The sequence below is a fragment of the Acanthochromis polyacanthus genome, chromosome 11 (assembly GCF_021347895.1).
Source record: "Acanthochromis polyacanthus isolate Apoly-LR-REF ecotype Palm Island chromosome 11, KAUST_Apoly_ChrSc, whole genome shotgun sequence".
Classification (NCBI taxonomy): Eukaryota; Metazoa; Chordata; class Actinopteri; family Pomacentridae; genus Acanthochromis; species Acanthochromis polyacanthus.
The window spans coordinates 15,806,612-15,825,841 of NC_067123.1; the positions used below are offsets into that span (position 1 = coordinate 15,806,612).

Sequence of the window (19,230 nt, forward strand, 5' to 3'; positions counted from 1 at the left end):
TGAATCGTGTTTTGGAAATGAAATGGATTATATATCAAATGTTTTGGACTGTTTAAAGTCATACATTTAGAGTAAGAGCATAGGATATATGTGCTGAAATGTTTAAAACATGTAAAGCACTACCTAATTCTTACAGCGACAGCGTCAAAAAATTCTAGCTAACTTTCTGAAAATGAACACAGCTAACAGCCAAGTGAGCATTAATAGTGATTTGGGAAGAAATTTTGGAATTGTGATGTGTGTTTAATAATGGTCGTTACCTAGTTTAATTTCAAATGCAGGACTAATCAAATACAATGTCATCATTGTGTCATATTAGTCGATTTTTTATCTTAGGTGAAATAAACTTACAAAATCACCAAAAAGATGCTATTTATGCACTATAGGATGTAGGAGCCACTGTTTTGGTGTTTGAGCTACACTACTGACTACAAATTAGAAAACAATGCTCTCCAGTTTTATGGAAAATACTGGAGAAAAATACTGTTTGTTTGGTTTTTTTCTGTATTTTTGTGTGTGTGTGTGTGTGTGTGTATTTTTTTTTACATTTTCTTTGGTTTGTCTTATTGATGGGTAATTAATAGTCGGGAATAACACAGCACCTGATATTCTTCAGATGTAATAGCACCACTTGCTAGTCCCTGTCCGTCCTGTTTCATCCTGTCTACTCTTTGTTTCCCTGCACGTCACCACTGAGGTGTAGCACTGCCCTCCTTGGCTCTTCACAGGGAATTCTAATAAAGAATATCAGCTTAGCTTTCAGGGAGGGCTGGTGATGTTCACACGCATGCACTAAATAATAAAACATTTGGCTGCAAGACTAAAATATGCATTAATCTCATAAAATGTTGACACCCCTTCCGTGGAGTTAAACGATGAGAATAAATGCAGACAAAGAGGGGAAAAAAGGAAAATACTGACGTAATTCCACCTTAATGTCAAATGTTCTTGTGGCAGTGATCTGAGCTTGTACCATCCAAATATCCACTGTCAACTCCTTCTAAGAAATAGAAGGCAAAGTAACAGCGCACTATCACAATTAGTAACTGTAATGTAAATACCAAATTTCAAATCCCTCACACTATCCATTTCAGAAAAAGGAATCCTAGCATTGAAAATAATAGGACGTCCTGGTCTGGGATCTTTCTCTGTGGAGTTTGCATGTTCTCACCGGGTTCTCTGGCTTCCTTCCACAGTCCAAAAACATTCTGAGGTGATTCTAAATTGTCCGTAGGTGTGAATGTGATTGTTTGTCTCTATATGTAGTCCTGTGATAAACTGATGACCTGTCCAGGATGTCCCCTGCCTTCACCCTAAGTCAGCTGGGATAGACTCCAGCCCCCCTGATCCTACAGAGCAGTAAGCAGTGTATGGATGGATGTTCACCAGTGTGCGTTTCCACAAAGCTAACTGAGATAAGCTAGGCTGAACAAAGCTAAACGCTATCTTTATCAGCCGTTGCTAAAATTGTGAACAACAGTGTCAGGAAATGTGAGCTCCTAGTGTGGTTTACATTTTTTAGTTATACCTTTGATGGATTTTAAAGGCAAATTCTATTATTTATTAATCTCAGTATGTTAAATTTGCAATTTTAAGGTTACAAGTGAAATGTGAACAAAAAAAGTGACAACTCTTTTCCAACAATAATGATACTCTTGACTGTATTTCATGTGAATTGCATTTCATTAAGGAATTTGAAACACTATCCAGACGATAGTGAAGGTAGAAAAAAGTAAGAGAAAACATAAATTTAATGGGTCAGCCCTGAATTAAATGCTTTGTTCAAGAATACCACGTTAGGCTCTGTACACCCTCACCTTGTACCACGAGGCGTCCAAGTGCAGTACGTCTCATTCTGGTGCCTGGGCGGTTTGCCGCACATACATAAACACCAGAGTGCTGCAGTGAAACATCTGAGATCATCAGGTTCCCTGTTCCCAGAACCTGGATACCCTCCACCCCAATGGAACGTCCGTCTGATGAAAACAGACACAAAGGTCACAAAGACAGTTTGTTAGATAAAAATAAGACATGCAGTTGGCTGTTACATAATCTTCTACCAACAAAATTCTATCAGAATGTTTTCAAAGCACCTAGTCTGCTCCAGGAAACAATAGGCCTTGGGTTTCCTGTGGCAATGCACTCTAAGATGGCAGTCTGATGAACAGTGATGGTAAGATTTTGGGGTCCCGACAGGATGATCGGCTCCTTGTAAGTTCTGGGAGCTCCACCTAGAAGGATGATAGTACACAAGAAAGTGAACATGGATCAGATGACTAAAACACTTACACAAAACCAATGAAGGAGTAGTATATTCTGCTTCTGCAGTGTTCATGTCAAACCAGCATTTTATAAAGCTACTGTTGAAGATACCTTAGCAAAATGTGCATGCTCATTTGGGGCAGAATCAGCAGTTTTTGCATTAACCCCTGATGCCAATGGCTTCCTATAATTTCCTATATATTTAAAAATCAAATGACCATTTCAAAAATGTTTAGATATCTTTATAATATTTTCCATCAGTTTCAAGAAAACTAGAAAATGACCATAGTGTAGACAAACCAGGACTTGTGGATAACTGTAAAATTAGTTTGATGGTGAATAAGCCCCATATGACTGCAGAGCAAGTCAGGGATGCTGTTCAGGATGTTCAAGATGAGAAACAGAAGATGAAGATAACTTTGAAGAATTCATCACAAGATATCAAACAGTGGTAAGACTCAAAAACCGAGTGACTTGTGATGTATGGAAGAGTAAAGTTTGTACAAGAACAAGGAACAACTTGTGTGCCAAAGACCCAGCAGCATGACGGTGCTTCTGCTATGTGTTAAGGAAAATTCATTGGGTGACAATTCATCTTTCAGCAGTACAACCTTCTGTCCTACCAACCTTCATATAATCAAAGAAGTCAGTGAATTTTTCAGGGTGAAGAAGCAAAAATATCCCTAACTGGCTGACTCAAATGACTGACCTACATCATGTGAGCTCAAGCTTAGTTGGATCTCTTAGTTGGAGCTGTGGGTCCAACACATCTAGCAGTCCTTCCCGTCTTTAATACTAGGTGTTAAAGATAAATTGTTCAGTTTCATGATGGTCTGTTCAGTTCTGTTTAAATACCTAAATTTTTGGAAATGAGTGTTAAAATGGTTGCATCTCTAATGTAAATCTTTCTCTATAGCTATATCTCAAATTAAAGATGAGCATTGGCATTTTAAAGTAGTATATATTCTTTAGCTTTACACTGAATGTGCTGAAACACAGAGCCTGAAAAACAAAAAAGGGAACAGTCTAAGTAGTTACAATCTTGACTCGAACTGTGAATCAAACTCCAAGGATTGCCTGAAAAATATGACAATTAGTGAGACTTCAGCTCTATAAAAAAAAAATAGCAAAGCTGATCCAAATGTAAGCATAACTGAAAGGGTAAAGATATTGCCTCATCTCCTAATTCGTTTTGCATTTCCAACTGTAAAAACCTACATGACACATAAATAATTCTTACTTCAAAGGTACTTCTTTATCTACCTGCATATCACTAGCTCCATGGGTGCCCACCTACCAGTGACATTAAGTGTGGCCTCGTTGCTGTAACGGGTGTTGGCGATGTTGGTTGCAACACAGCGAAAAACCCCGGCATCTGTCTGCCTCACGCCTGTCACCTGGAGGATACCCATTGGTAGGAGAGTGTACCTGGACCAGGAGGACAGGTCACATGCATTACTGTTACTATAAAACTATTACAAAATAGGACAAGGCTTTCACACAAGTTACAGTCAGTTATTAGTTCAGATACAGTGTAGTTAAAAAAAATGAACTGAGCAAAACCATACAAAAAATTCATATAACCTACAAATACAATACTTAATTTATCTATAATATAGATTTTTTAAATCTTGACATTTAAGAGACTTTTAGTTAACTCTCTAACCAGACTGGATTTACACACTACCAAGATCTGTAAATAAAAGCAATATGCTCAATCATAAGCATACAGCTGCAGGAATAGTTTCAAAAAAATGTATGGAAGCTTTATTGTTGAAAGTAGTTATTCATAATGTTACAGTAATAGGCAATCAGAAAATACCCATTTGAAACTACAAACATTGTAGTGTATGGTACATGTTGATAACTTGTACAGTTTGCACAGTAGTAGCTGAATGAGGCCTACACACATACTACTGTGCAGTGTAAAATGCTACACTGTAGTATTTGTTACCTGCTGTCGGTGGTGTTAAGCAGTACTCTCTCTCTCTCCCACGTGATTTTGGCCTCAGGTACTCCATTAATCTGGCACTGGAAGCGAGCAACACCTCCCTCATCTACAGACATGGACACTGGGTGGGTGTGGAACTTAGGAAGAGCTGAGGAACAAATCACACAAAGATAAATCATAATGAGGAAACTTTTGATATTGAGTGTCATTTTTAAACTTTGTAGGTGTGCTCCAGCAATTCTGCACAAGGTCTGTTTCGTGGTCATTGCTGTCCATTGAAAACACTTCTACAATGTCTTTTGTGGTTTTGTCAAGCATGAGAACCATCCTTGATGTTGCCAGGGATATCTCAGCTTGGGTTTATAGGTTACAGAAATGCTGCAGACTGTGGCTGTGAAATTTGAAACATGTTGATGGTTATTCAACAGTTAGGATGTAAAGGTCTCGGCTCAGCTTTTTCCATTTTAAAAATATTTCTCTTGAGCCCTCCAAAAATATCAGAACTAAATACTTGATATAAGATTCTAAAATTGCTTGTGTCTTTTTTAACGTAGCGACCTGTAAATAACTTGAAATTTATGGGATTTTTCTGTATTTCTGTGGGTCATCTTTGTGTTCAGTGCATATAGCCATGTACAGTAGTGTCATTTGAGGCTTTCTATTATGTTCTGGTGAAGGGCATCTGCTCCTTTTGACAACGAAGGATCAAAGCGTCCAAATGGGATTTGGGTCACTAAGTATAATGCACAGATATTCACAGTGTGAAGCATCATTTTTCTAACATAACTCCTAACCTGTGGGATGCTTTGACAACTAAAAGCCAACATGTTGGGGGGTTCAGTTCCTTGTGCGAGTGTATGGCATGTGGATAATGCAGGTATATGGATATTTCAAATGAAGTTGAAAGCAGGACTAGAAAGTGGGTAGCTTTCTTACTTAAACCTCTTTAATGAAGAAGCAGTATAGCTAGTTTGGTATTAGCACCCAAGTTCTACGGGGCAAGACACTGAAACAGCCTCAAGGGAGCTGTACCTCTGAAGAAATGAACAGGTGTTACAAAAGCTGCAATAGGTAAAAAAAACTTTGAAAGTCTTGATTGGCTCAGCTTACACATCAATGGTATCATTTTTATTCCATGTTTTATTTGTTGCTTGTTAACCCTACTCTAATCACAGTAACAGGGATGCTAATCCATGCTAATGTTAGCTTTTTCTCAGGAGTAGAAGCTACATATTTTGCTAGCTGTTACTGCTGACCAGGAGGACAAACTGACCGATGGAAAACAGAAAAGAAAAAGTAAAAAGATTTTGTTTTATCTGGATAAAATGGTTGACAGGATTGTATGAGGTAGAGTAAGACATTCAGTCAAGGCTGACAATGTTTTGAAAATATGAAAAATAGAATAAAGGACATAGCTTTGCTCTACCCATTCTTTTGGGAAACTGTTTGATGTTAATTCCAGCATTTGATGTGATTCACTGTTTTCTTTTTCTTCTACCAGCTAAAAAGGTTACGCGAACAGGATTGGGTGCACGTTGTGGGACATACGTACCATGCATAATAACTGTTATTTAAAATATTGTGTTGATTAAAAAAATGTTCTCAGGGTGGGACAAGAGAAAAATGGCATTTTAGGGGGAACTTCAGACTTATTTGGAAAATAAGAAATTGTGAAACTGCTGTTGTGTTGATCAATTACTTACATGCCAAGTGAACTTTAGCCTTCCGACTGACCAGCATGCCATAGCGGTTTTGGGCAGCACAATCATACTCGCCCATGTCTGCATCAGTCCCCTCTCTACGTTTCTGGAAGCTCTGGATTAACAGAGTGCCATTTTCCAGTACCCGAACCCGCGGGCTGGTGGGTAACGGTGCTCCATTCTTGCGCCATGTAATCATGATCGGTTCCTCGCCCTGTACCCGACAGTCCAGCATAAGTGGCCGATCTCTCACCGCAATCACATCAGTGGGCTCCAGCAAGAACGACAGCTCTGAGGCCAGACAGCCACCTGTAGACAGCACAAAGAGAATGACAGGTTAGCACAGAGAAACACACTCAGCTATTGCTCATCTCCTTCTTCAAAATAATCTATCCATCCATCCATTCTCTATACACCGCTTTATTCTCACTAGGGTCGCAGGGGGTGCTGGAGCCTATCCCAGCTGACTCGGGCGAAGGCAGGGGACACCCTGGACAGGTCGCCAGTCTGTCACAGGGTCTTCAAAATAATAGTTTTATAAATTATTCTATTGTTATTTTAGATATCAATTATTTATAAATTATGTAATGAAATCATACTAGTGTTCAAAAGTTTGGGGTCATTTAGAAATATCCTTATTTTTGCAAGAAAAGCAGTTTTTTTCAATGAGGATAACATTAAATGAATCAGAAATGCAGTCTAGACATTGTTAATGTGGTAAAGGACTATTCTAGATGGAAACGGCTGATTTTTAATGGAATATCTACATAGGGGTACAGGGGCCCATTTCCAGCAATCTTTCCTCCTGTGTTCTAGTTTTACATAGCATTAGCTAATGGTGTTGAAAGGCTCATTGATTATTAGAAAACCTATGTGCAATTATGCTAGCACATGAATAAAAGTGTGAGTTTTCATGGAAAACATGAAATTGCCTGGGTAACCCCAAATTTTTGAGTGGTAGTGTAAATTTTTATCATTTTGAAGAACACACACACACACACACACACACACACACACACACACACACACACACACACACACACACACACACATGTTTGTACTTCTATCTTAGTGAGGACATCCATAGGCGTAATGCATTTCCTAGAGCCTTACCCTAACCTTAACTATCACAACTGATTGCCTAAACTTAATCCTTACCCTAACCCTAACCAAACCTCAATTCATACCTGTTCTCTAAAAACAAGTCTTCACCCTCAAACATGGCTGTTTCAAAGTGAGGACCGGCCAAAATGTCCTCACTTTGTAAAAATGTCCTCACTTTGATAGTTAAATGCAGAAAATGGTACTCACCATGTAGCAAGTACAAGAACACACACACACACACACACACACACACACACACACACACACACACACACACACACACACACACACACACACACACACACACACACACACACACACACACACACACACACACTTTACTGACAAATTTTGTTAAATTGTATATAAATTTCTTCTAACACTCCTCTTCCATTCTGGCAAACTACAACCCATCCTTCTTAAAATCCAATCAGGATATTTCTATAATCATTACGTTTGAATTTATTCCTGTGGTGTGTGATGTAATTGTACCAAATGCTTCACCACCTCAACTTCTTTATTTCTGCTAGGTCAGCATGACCTTGGTTTCAACTCAAGAGTACACAGAGAGAGAGGGCTTGTCCTTCAGACTTTGTTATATAGTATAGGTTTGCAGTCTACACAAAATTGCTCAGTGTATACAGAAAGTCAACGCACCCACATTCTTCCAGTTTTATCATTTGTTCAACTGCATTGAATATGGGAGAAAAACTCTGAACAGCAGGAGAATTACAGTCATTTATCACACATTCAACTTAGTTTTTAATCTTAAACCCACAGGCATACCATGGTTCTAATGGAGCCAATAAACATATAGATGCTTCCTTGTCAGACAGCAAACCTCAAAGAGACCCACCAAATTGTCAGGGAAAAAGGCATCTCATATCTAACCATCTTATTTGGTAGATGGTGCATTTGGCTTTGTGGTCAGTACCACTTTTACTAAACATAGGCCACAATGGAGGTTGAATGCCAGCGAGCCATCCAGCCAGAGAGGGCAACAACAATGTCCAAGCTGGGGAGGAAAACACTGGCAAGGGTTGCTGGGGTCAAGTTAGTAAAGCGTCTATTGAAGCAGGAGCCAATAGTGACAATAGAACTGTGAATATGCTTATTTGCACCCAACCCCCAGTAACCTCTGTAAAAACTCCCATCAGCCACCATGTACCCAAGTTCACCATCTGCCCCTTCTTACGCACCACTTTACCCCTCCTGTCTCTTCCCGTCCTTTCAGTTTTGTCTACGAGGTGACTTTCCCATGCCACCAGCCCTTTCTTCCTCACCCCTGTCCCTTCTCCTCCATGACCTTGGTGACACTCCCAGTCTATCCCATTTTCTTTTTTTTAAATTTTTTATGCATGTAAATCGCCTCATATGCAAAGAACCTTGAACTCTAGCCATAGCTGCTTTCCTAGCCAGCTGTGAAGCATCAACAATTGCTGTTGCACTTGAACAAGCAAGATGCATTGTCAACATCTCTACAGAGTCCTGTGTTGGGTCAGCTAAACATACAACAACATTTATCGTTGTTCAGCTACACAAACAACTAGTAGCTGAACTTGACTTTGGATTTGCCTCAGTCATTTTGGGTATTTGTATGAAATCCATTTCCACTTTGAATGACATCTGGTGCTGTTCTTAATGTATTGAACTTCAGTATGCATTTGTATTTTAAATGGTTTTTAGTTTTTCATTCAAATCAATAAATACATTTTGTCACTTAGGTTTAACCTAAACCATATAGGCAATTGCTCTCTATTCTCTAATGCTCCCCTCAAAAGCTTTCACCAGATATGTCACGTATCAATGTAATGGCTTAGTAAGGTTTAGGTACAAAAATTCAGTTAGGTTAAAGAAGGATCATCGTTTTGGCCAAAGCACTTCAAAACAGTAAGAGGATCTATGTTGTCATGGTTATGACAGTCTTAATAAGCAATGTTGGATATCAGTTTTATAGAAAAAGGAACAGTGATCTCCAGAGTTCAAGTTCAATATTTTGTTAACCCATCCAACCACCCCAGCTCTCTCACTATGTTTACTTTGTGGCATTTTGACAACATCACCTGGATTCCTCCTTCACTTCTCTCATAATGATTAGCACATGCGATTACCCAGGCTGAACATGATCTCTGGCGCTGTCGATGTGCCATATCAAGAAATTAACATCTGCCATTTTTAAAATGAGAAACCTCCCACCTAGCAGATGCTGCCAGCAAAGGTCATTCTAGTTCCACTGGTCAGCTTTGTCTGAATGGGCTGATGGAGCCCTGCAACCCCCTCAGCCTTCATGACTGGTAATGAAATTCAAGGCTTCTATAAGGAGACTTGCATCGCAGTCTGTGGCCATGGTTAATTTAACAAATGGTGCTACAGCCTGTGAGGCCTTTAAGACTAATGTTGATTTTTTGACTGAGAAGGTATGAACACAGTGCTGGTTATTAAACAAGTTTATGTCAAATCAGGACAATTCAAGAGTGATGGTAGTGTATAAAACAGTGTTTGAATAAACACTGAATTTTAAACATTTCTAGTTCTCAGGAGTAGAAACATGATCAGCTGGCACCAATGACATGCCTTTCCAAATAATCCAAAAAAGGGGGAAAAAGGTCATTTCTTAACTGGATAGATTTTGCAACCATATAATAGATACCACAGAGATGGATCAGCTACAATGTGATTTCATAGTTGCTCTGATTATTATTCCTTTTTTGTTGCTATTGAGTATTTCCAAGTGTGCAAATTGAAGCTAAAGCACACTATTATCTTTGAAAATACATTCTCCTCCTCTTCTGCTGCCTGTGTTTTCAAAATCCCTTAACTATGAACTTAACTATTAAAAAAATAACAGTGTCAGAGCAGCAGTCTAAATTTCAAGTTTTGACAAAGATTAAAACAGGCCAGCTTAGTCCTTTTGGTGAATGGCTGCAAATATCTACTAAGAATATGCTTACATTTGCTGTGTAACAGGAGCATTTCTTCATATCTATCAAAATGGAAAACGGTTTTCTGTTCTGTCATACATACAGTAGCTACCTGATCTTCCTGTTTCCACAATGAGCGATGTTCCCCTGGTTTTAGTCTCAATCTCAATGGTTTCATCTCACATTCAAGTACTGTACACTTGCTACTGTGCTTCGTTACTAAATATAATTAGGTATCTATGCCACAATAATGTAATGGTACAATTTTAATTGTAATTTTTGTCATTAATTTAAAAAAAAAAGAAAAACTTTGGGTTTTATTTGTATACATTATTTATATCACTGTCCTATCATAAACATGGTAGAGATGTAATAATTCAGAATGGTGACAGAAATGATTACAAGACCCTAACCCTCGTTACAACCAAGGAATACAGAATACCATTTCTGAACACACAACACGTCCAACCTTGAAGAGGATGGCCTACAGCAGCAGAAGACCAGAGCAGGGCACACTTGACACACTTTGGGCCCCTTAATACCAACTGAGAAAGGTTTAAATGCCACAGCCTACCTGAGCATTGTTGCTAACCATGTCCATCCTTTTATGACCAGAGTGTACTTTCTTCTGATGGCTAGATCCAACACCACGCCACAAAGCTCAAATCATCTCAAACTGGTTTCGTGAACATGACAATGAGTTCACTGTACTCCAATGGCTTCCACAATCACCAGATCTCAATCCAACAGAGCACCTTTGGGATTTGGTGAAATGGGAGATTGGCATCATGGATGTGCAGCCGACAAATCTGCAGCAACTGCAAAATTCTATCGTGTCTATATGGATCAAAATCCCTGAGGAATGTTTTCAATACCTTGTTGAAAGCCACACAGAATTAAGGCAGTTCTGAAGGCAAAATGGGGGCCAACCTTTAACTAGCAAGTTATACATAATAAAGTGGCCGGTGAGTGTATCTGTAAAGCTTCTGTGGGATCCAGATATGCAAGTCAGAAAGAAGAGTTACAATATTTAAAATCTTTTATATATGTGCTTTTGCTGCATATAATTTCAAATATAAATCCTGGTTGTTAATGGGATACAAACAATCTAATACGGTTTTGTACAGCCCAGTGGAGTAATTTGCTTCTTTCATTAATGCATTCTGATACATCATGTCAAAATCTGGGCTCAGAAAACCAATTTCAGCTAAGTAGAATGTTTTTTTTAGACTGAATAATATTGTATGTGTGTACCGAATAAGCTGTAACTCAGTCTTCTCTCTGGGATTTCTGCCTTGATATGTTGGCACTGACATAGGATCAATTCCTTGTTTTGTTTCCAGATTGCTCCCTCAAATCTCGTGAAACTCTTTGCATCAATTCAGATGTTGGATGGCAACAGTGTATCAAGACTAAAGAATGTCAGACAACAACCTTTTAAGGTATTCTGGATGAGTTGAAGGCAAGTTCCAACAAGTTGAACCTACATGGGATGTGATTAAGTGCATAGCATTAAGATTGGACAGTTTCAATATAGTGTAGGACATAATGAGATTTTTTAGGAAGGGGTTGTCCAGGAACCCCCACACCAGCACCTGGTGCTTGTGACCTCAAGCCCCTCAGGGGTCATGAGATAGTCAGAGGTGAGGAGGATGGATATGGAGATGAAGATCTCCCTGTGCGTCACTGCTATTGTTTAGTGAGCCCGCTGCCCCTGAACTTCACAGATTTCTGACCATCCCCCATAAAAAAAGGAGGCAGAAAAAGACAATGAGGTTCTGACCACCAAATACAAATGTTTTATCCTTTCTAACTATGTAGATATTTTTGTTTGAAAAGCAAAATTGGTGGACTCCAAGGATTTGGATTAGGAATGACAAGTCAAGTGAAACTAAAAACAATTTCAACTGATCCTTTGTGGGGCTGAGGTTTAAGATTCAGACATTATGCATTTGTTGCAGTTGTCTTTAGACACACTGTAAAAGAAAAGGATTGATTTTGTTTAGATAAAAACAAAACGGAGCATATTCAAATTTACAACAGGCTTGAATATTCCTGTTTCTTATTTTCCTTTGCAACTGACTCCAAATCAATTTCAGGACAAGATTCCCTGTTAACAGTGAATGTGCAGATGAAAGTGTGGCTTATATAGTAATGACTGGGTAGGCACAAAACCTATTGCCCTGGGGTTTCCTACTTTTCACCCGCATGGTTATTCCTCCTCTCCTCACTGAAAGACATGAATCTTCTGGGGCTGTTACCCAAACATGCTCTTGTAGCAGCTGTAGGGAGCCTAGGTCTTTTCCTAAAACTTTGACAGCATTTGTTTTTAAATCATGGTGTAGCTGATTAAACAATAAAGATTATGAATGAGCCAGATTTCTATACCTGACAGTTTTTGAAACTTTGTGATTCAGACACATATCCAAATATCCTGGGGTTTGGCACACAGTCCTATTCAAGATATTCTCACAGAACAGAAGTTAATTTCCCAAAAGTCCTGAATGTAAACTCTACATTCATATAATGTAAACAGTGTTTCATTTTTGGCAACAAACAAATTTAGAGAGATCAGGCTTGATCTTTTGACAGAAACGTCTCTAATTACCTGACCTATTAATAGCATGATTGCCTATGCCGACATTGGCCCTATAGTCCTGGGGCCCACAACATCCCATATGCTTTTAATAGGCTGATTACTAAAAATGGCGTCCCCACCATCCATGTGAATCAATAGGCAATGTGTTCCAATATAATAGAGAGGAGGCCTCTTTGTTTGCTCTGCAATTTTAATCAATGAGGTGTCAGCTTGCAGCAACTCTTATTACGTAAATCTGAGAAAGTAGCAGTCATATCATTGATGTAAACTCACTTAAGTACTATACAAGGGAGCTGCAACAACAAGATCAAGAAAGTAATACTGGACAAATTAGACTGCAATCTACCGCAACAATGATAGTAACACAAGTAACTATTAGTCACATTTGTTATTACATTACATGGAGCCAATTTACAGAATCATATATAGTTTACACAGTTATAGAGCTGAATACTATTTTGTTTTGCTACAACTGGTGTTGCTCCTATAACAGCTGAGCATGTGACATGCTGATTGTCCAACCAATTTATTCATTCACAATTTAGATGTTTGAAATTTTATCAAATTCTATGCAAGAATGTGTTCCATGTGTGCATCCTTATACTTGCTAAGCAACGTGCTGTGTCTATTTTTTCTGTTCAAAGTGGAAATAGAATAAACCCATCCTAATGCCTCTCTAGTGCAGGCAGGAGAGAACAAAATCCACAGTCCTTGTCCTGTGCAGAAATACATTCAAAGATTTATCTGGAACTGATATTGGCATTCAGCAGTTTCAGTGAATCTCACTAACTAAATGTCTTCCAAAGTTATTATTTTAGACATGAAGGAATCTTTTACTGGTCAGACTTAAAAGAAGGAATCATTACAGCAAGTGAAGTTTTGTTTGTTTGTTTTTAAAAGCATCTGACCACTGGTTTTCAAGACAGACTGAAAAAATGTCCATTGATATTATTCCTTAATATTCTTGACTATACTGAAAAAATGCATTCGCCATTGTAAATGAGACATTTTGTTTTTTTTAATCAAAATTTTAAAAACATTTACAAGCAGCAGGTTCAAGGTCATCTCATGTTAGGGTTTTCCCACAGTAATACCATTTTATTCAATCACTCAGTTATCTATGCAACCACTATGATCCCACCTGAAACATACAGCTCAAAACAAATAATGTTGCAGGTCTTTGATGGTCTAAGATGCAGTTTGAGGGTAAAAAATAAATAATCAAACTTGGGGTAATTATAGCTTGGTATTATGTGGCTCAAGTTAGTTACAAAGCCAGGCAATGATTTTATATTTAATGCATATCCAACTCTTAGTCTCTGCGATCTTTCTGCTGTCAGACACACAGTGGCACTTGGCATACAGCTGTAAAATTAGAATTCTGGGTTTTAGCCTGGTTGGAAACAGATGATGTAAAGGATGCCACAAACCAGCCAGCAAATCAGTGATAAGAGAAATGAAATAGACTGATGAAAGTAAATGAGACTGCAGTAAACACCACAAAGCAATGTCTGCTTGTCTCAGAGAGGTTCATGCTGATAAGAGTCCTTTATATAAAGTCCCATCAGCCTCATAATTGTACCTTTACATGGTTCAATTCCTGTAACCATTAGCCTAAGCTCTTCACAGATTGAGATGTTAGCCTTCTTTCTGTTGCACTGCAGGAAACACCGGCCACTACAAACCCCTTTGTGTCCTCGCTGTGAGTTAAACCAAGGGTTGTTTCTGCTGGCCTATCACGGACACTGTGTGTGTGAGAGAGACCCCTGACAGGGAGGGGTTGCTGAGGACACGGTCATGGGCAGCTGTAGGGGGATTACCATATAGACACGTATCTTTAATAAGGTTCTCAATATTAGCACAGCCTGAAAGCAGTGTTATGGAGATGAGGCTGTGAGGGTCAGGTCACTGAAGGCTGAGGATTTTAAGGGTGGCTATTGTGTCCATACTCCCCCCCCTCTACGGACTGCCCTGCTGACCTACAGCACTTCCAAAAAGAAAAAAGAAAAAAGACCCTCAGAGGTCACCGACTCCAACCTTCTTCTGTGGTTGGAGATAAAGGCAGAACCTTCTCCATCTGCACTGCTCCCGTTCTCATACAAACCTGCTGTGGTTTTCACAACACATTTTCTGACCTTCTACAACTTTGTCAGTTGTTATAAAGGTTATGATGTAGCCCTATAAAACTATTTTTAAGTGTTTCAATTTTGATTGAAAGAATATTGTTCATGTTAGGAAATACAGTTGCATTTTCATGTCATGCAAACACAAACCTTACAATTAGTCACTGTGTTGATGGGATGAAAATCACACAATGATCCCTGAATTTGCATAATAATCTCAAGGCTCAAGAAATTATTTCACACCTTAAATAGCTTTTTGACTCTACACTCCTTTTAAAGTGTCTATTTGGGGTTTTTGAACCTTGGTTGCTTTCTAGAAAAGCTTAAGAAAGACCAAGGCAAATCTGTAATAAGAATTCTTGTCAAACTGTCCATTAAGTTTTTCAGATCCACGGTTATGTGAAGGTGGTTAAGAGCCCAGTTACGTAGATATATACCCTCCCTTTAGGTTCGCATACTCTGGCAATTTAGTGAAAATTATCTTGGATCACTCTAAATATTGAAAGGAAGTTACAAAGAGGAATCCATCATTCAGCCATATTTAGTAATGGAAGCAGAGAAGGTGGTTTTTGTTTCTTGATTTTACAAAAAAATCACATCAAGGTAAGTTATATAAAGTAAGTTAAAACACAGTGAAAATACACCACTGCTGGTGGTACACAGATCCTAAACAGTACTTACTTGAACAGTAGAAAGCTGCCAGACAGGTGAGAAAGATGACTGGTTCCATTTTGGTGTTCTTCTCTGCAACTTCTTACCCCTCAGGACGCAGCAATAACATAAAAAAAGTAATCCAAATGGAAAAACAGCTGAATGTATTTCCTCCTGGTGTGTATCTTCTTTGGTGATAAAGTGTAAATCTGCACTGTTTTCATTAAAACATTTCTTGTCCTCTGTTGTCCAGTGTTTGACCCACATGAGTCAGCTGGTCACGTCCAAAGCTACTCTGATAATAGTGCGAGGAAGACAACTCAGTCTGGACAGAGCTCATTGGTAATTCTTTTTCATTGTTGTTGCTGAATGGACACTGAGACAGAGGTTTTCGTCGGCAAGTGGCAGGTTGGTCTCCCACGAACCAATCACAGCCCAAGAGTGACAGAGGGTGGTAGTTCAGCCTAGGAGGCATGATTGATATTAATTTAAGCAGAGGGCTTCTGGACAGTCGTTCAGCCCCACCCCACTGCCTGATGGGCCAGCTGTGACCTGAGCCGGACACACTGCTCTTAGTCAGGTTGAGGATGTGACACTGGGTTGCCCTTGTCGAAATTAGAAAAAAATAAAATCTATACTTTTTCAGGTCATTGTAATCAGGTTAGAAAACATTCTGGATTCACACGAAAGGCTGTTCTTTAGAGAAACTTGTTTAAGAGTTAAAGGAACTGGAAGATGTTGAACAGAGACAATTTCTATTGTTTTGTCTGACTTTTAACTGTAAGGCTTTTTGACAGAGGTAGAGGTCACATCCACACTGGGTGAACATGACTTTGATACTGTTGAAATTTACACATGAAGTCCACATGCATTTTCTTTTTTCTTTTTAGGTTGAACAGTGACTTGGTGGTTAGCACTTTCACCTTGCAGCTAGAAGATCCATGGTTCATGCCAAAGCCTTCCTGGTATCTTTCTGTGTGGAGTTTGCATGTTCTCCCTGTGCATGTCTGGGTTTTCTCTGGGTGCTCCGGCTTCCTACCATAGTCCAAAAACATGCTGAGGTTAATCGGTGATTCTAAATTGTCCGTAGGTGTGAATGTGCTTGTGTAGCTCTGTGACAGACTGCTGACCTGTCCAGTGTGCTCCCTGCCTTCACATGGCATTTCCTAAGTCAGCTGGGATAGACTCCAGGCTCTCCCCACCTAATGAGGATGAAGCAGTGTATAGATAATGAAAGGATAGATGTATTTTTTTCAGAAAACAAGTTTGAGTAAACATTACACTAGTAATGATAGTGGAATTATATTTCAGTGACAAATTAAATCTGACTAAATTCATTGTGGTCACTTGTTAGGTATTACTTTTGCCCTCATATCAGGCATACGGGTTCTGTAAAGCGTCTTGAGAAAATTTGAATTGTAATTGGCACTACATAAATAAAATTTAACTCAAATTGAATTGAGTATCAGTGTGGATTGCGACCACTGCTAGAATCTAGACCCAGCTTGCCGTACAACTGAATGACAGTAACAGTACAGTATGTCTTGCATACAGATACCAGGGAGATATGGTCAAAATGTTACCTCAGTAAAAAGAATAGTCATGGTCATTGCCTGAGAGAAAACATACTGAAGACATACTTATCTGTCAATACAAAGAGATTTGATGGAGCAGGGATTGTCAACATCCTATGCCTTCTAGCAGGACATTATAATCCTCATCATCTGTGGTACCCACCATTTTTGTGAAAAAAAAAAAAAAAAAATCTGTGCAGAGTTTTGTTCTTGTCACACTCCTTATTGTTCATAGGACTGACAATTATATTCTCATTTGCAATCACTCTGCAATATTACCTCTCAATGATCAGCCAAAGGCAAAAAATGGAAGACAAAATCTAAATATTTGGCTTAGGCACAGCTTAATTTATTAACTGATTAGCGTATCATGTCATAGATAGAGGGTGTTGCCAGGAAAACAAGAAAAATAAAGAAGCTAAAGTTTAAAAATATAAAAAATTGCCAAATAATTTTTAGACTACAAGTGCTACAGCCCCACAATATTTGGTGAAATGATGTTTTGTTGTGAAAGCGACATTTTGTCCAATTACAATTGAAGCAGATGCATTTAAAGGATTTCAACTTTAGTGAACACGTACAACAATACAGTAGGACACATTAGAATCAAGAATCTTCACTGTCATTATGCTTTTACATAACAAAATTTTGATTGGTGACTCCCAGCTGTAGATAAAAAACACACTATATACAGATAAAATACCCAAAAAATATAACTATGCAAACCGAGTCCGTGCAAAATGAGCAGTGAGATGGGTAGTAAAGTGCCGTTCAGTGCAAGACTCAATTCTTAATTGCACGTAGTGTCTGTCTGTGTGTGCAGAGGGGAAATGGATTGGACAGCTCTGGGCTAAAACACTTTTTCATTCTGGTACTTTGACTTTTTTGAGTTTTTATGTGGCTGTACTGTTCACCAGAGGGAAGCAGAACAAACAGTCCATTTCCCAGGTGGGTGAGGTTGCCGGCAATACATCGGGCCTTCCTCTGGACCCGAGTCTAGGTCTGGAAGAGGACTTCCCACAATCCACTGTACTGTTTAAACTTTTTTTTTTTTTTTAATTTACAGACAAAAGTTGGCTTTCACATCTGTTGCTTCTGTCTTGCTTAATGAAATGTCCTAATATCTTTGGCCTCCTTCACACGTGGACATATTTCACTCCCTTTAAATCCTGTTTGAAAAGCTCAACCAATAGCCTAATAGGACTATAAAACTGAAAATTTAGAAGGTGCTAATGAGCTGTTTTACCCTACTGTAAGTAGTTTTCTATTCGTAATTCTTTGAGGTGTTAATTTATTTGAAAAATGTGTAGAAAATTGGCTGTTCTCTTCACTCAGTCTAGATGTGTTACTAGGCAAAATGCTTATCATGCCACGTGTTACTTTACGTCTTTCTTGTTTTTGTCCTTATTTGTTGATATTATTCCACTCGATGCTAGAATTAACTAAGTGACTGTTACTCAGTGTCAAAAATATCGGATATTTTCTGTTAATAAAGTATTATTACTTATTATTAATAAGTATTATTAACTATTGCTTCACCATGTTTTCTAACCAGACTGAAGTGTGTTGTGTTAGTGTAATGTAGAACATTAAGTTAATAAAATTGTCCATGGTTCACATTACTGTACTGTTTAGGAATCCTAAATGTGATTAAAACACTAACATTAAGGTGCTACGTTGTCAGTAGTCCTGAATATCTGCTGTTTCTGAAGCTAAACTGGAGAAAACAGTAAATCTGCACATTTTAACCATAAACATGGTGCTGTACAGCTGGTTGTTTCATGGCGCACTGTGAAACCACAGACTGTGTTTGAATATCAGACTAAACTGCTGGATGGGAAGAATTAAAGGCAGTACTTTAACTGCATTTTGTGAACCAGTTCTCAGTTCACATGTTGAGGTGTATGACTTCACTTAAATGTTTATTATAGAGGATGTAAAATAAGTGAATGAATGCATCATTTTTATCATAGATTTTCTTTTTGAAATTTGATAAGAGATAAAACTGATTCACATGTTGTAATACTTATGTGCCGCAATGAAGATTGGAAGCTTAAACACCCAGAATATGACCAAAGTAGTGACTCTCACTGAAGTTAAATATGAAATTTTAATTGCATAAATATGCTGTATGTAATTTGCTGTATTGCCATTTCTTAACTGAAGTCGTCTTTTACTGTAATTCAAAAGGTCCCCACACAAATGACAATGTAGTGTAAACAGAAGGACGACCTCATTTGGTGCCATTCATCTAATGTTGAAGGATTCCGCAAGGACAACATTCTCAGTCAACCACTTCTACTTCAGCTTCCTCTGATGGAAGAACAGACCAAATCTTGCAGCAG

The 19,230-nt window shown here is 38.5% G+C and overlaps 1 protein-coding gene across 1 annotated transcript in view; it reads right to left on the reverse strand.

The window, feature by feature from the left end:
* si:ch211-57n23.4 (immunoglobulin superfamily DCC subclass member 3) overlaps nt 1–15,674 on the reverse strand; it is a 29,312-nt gene extending 13,638 nt beyond the window's left edge. Inside the window, exons 1-6 of the mRNA XM_051956096.1 lie at nt 15,342–15,674; nt 5,917–6,222; nt 4,217–4,361; nt 3,560–3,690; nt 2,094–2,231; nt 1,818–1,976 (exon numbers count right to left, since the gene is read on the reverse strand). Of these exons, the coding sequence (XP_051812056.1) occupies nt 1,818–1,976; nt 2,094–2,231; nt 3,560–3,690; nt 4,217–4,361; nt 5,917–6,222; nt 15,342–15,390 (928 nt within the window). The 5' untranslated portion in view covers nt 15,391–15,674. The remainder of the gene's footprint in view (nt 1–1,817; nt 1,977–2,093; nt 2,232–3,559; nt 3,691–4,216; nt 4,362–5,916; nt 6,223–15,341) is intronic.
* Nucleotides 15,675–19,230: the final 3,556 nt, after the last annotated feature.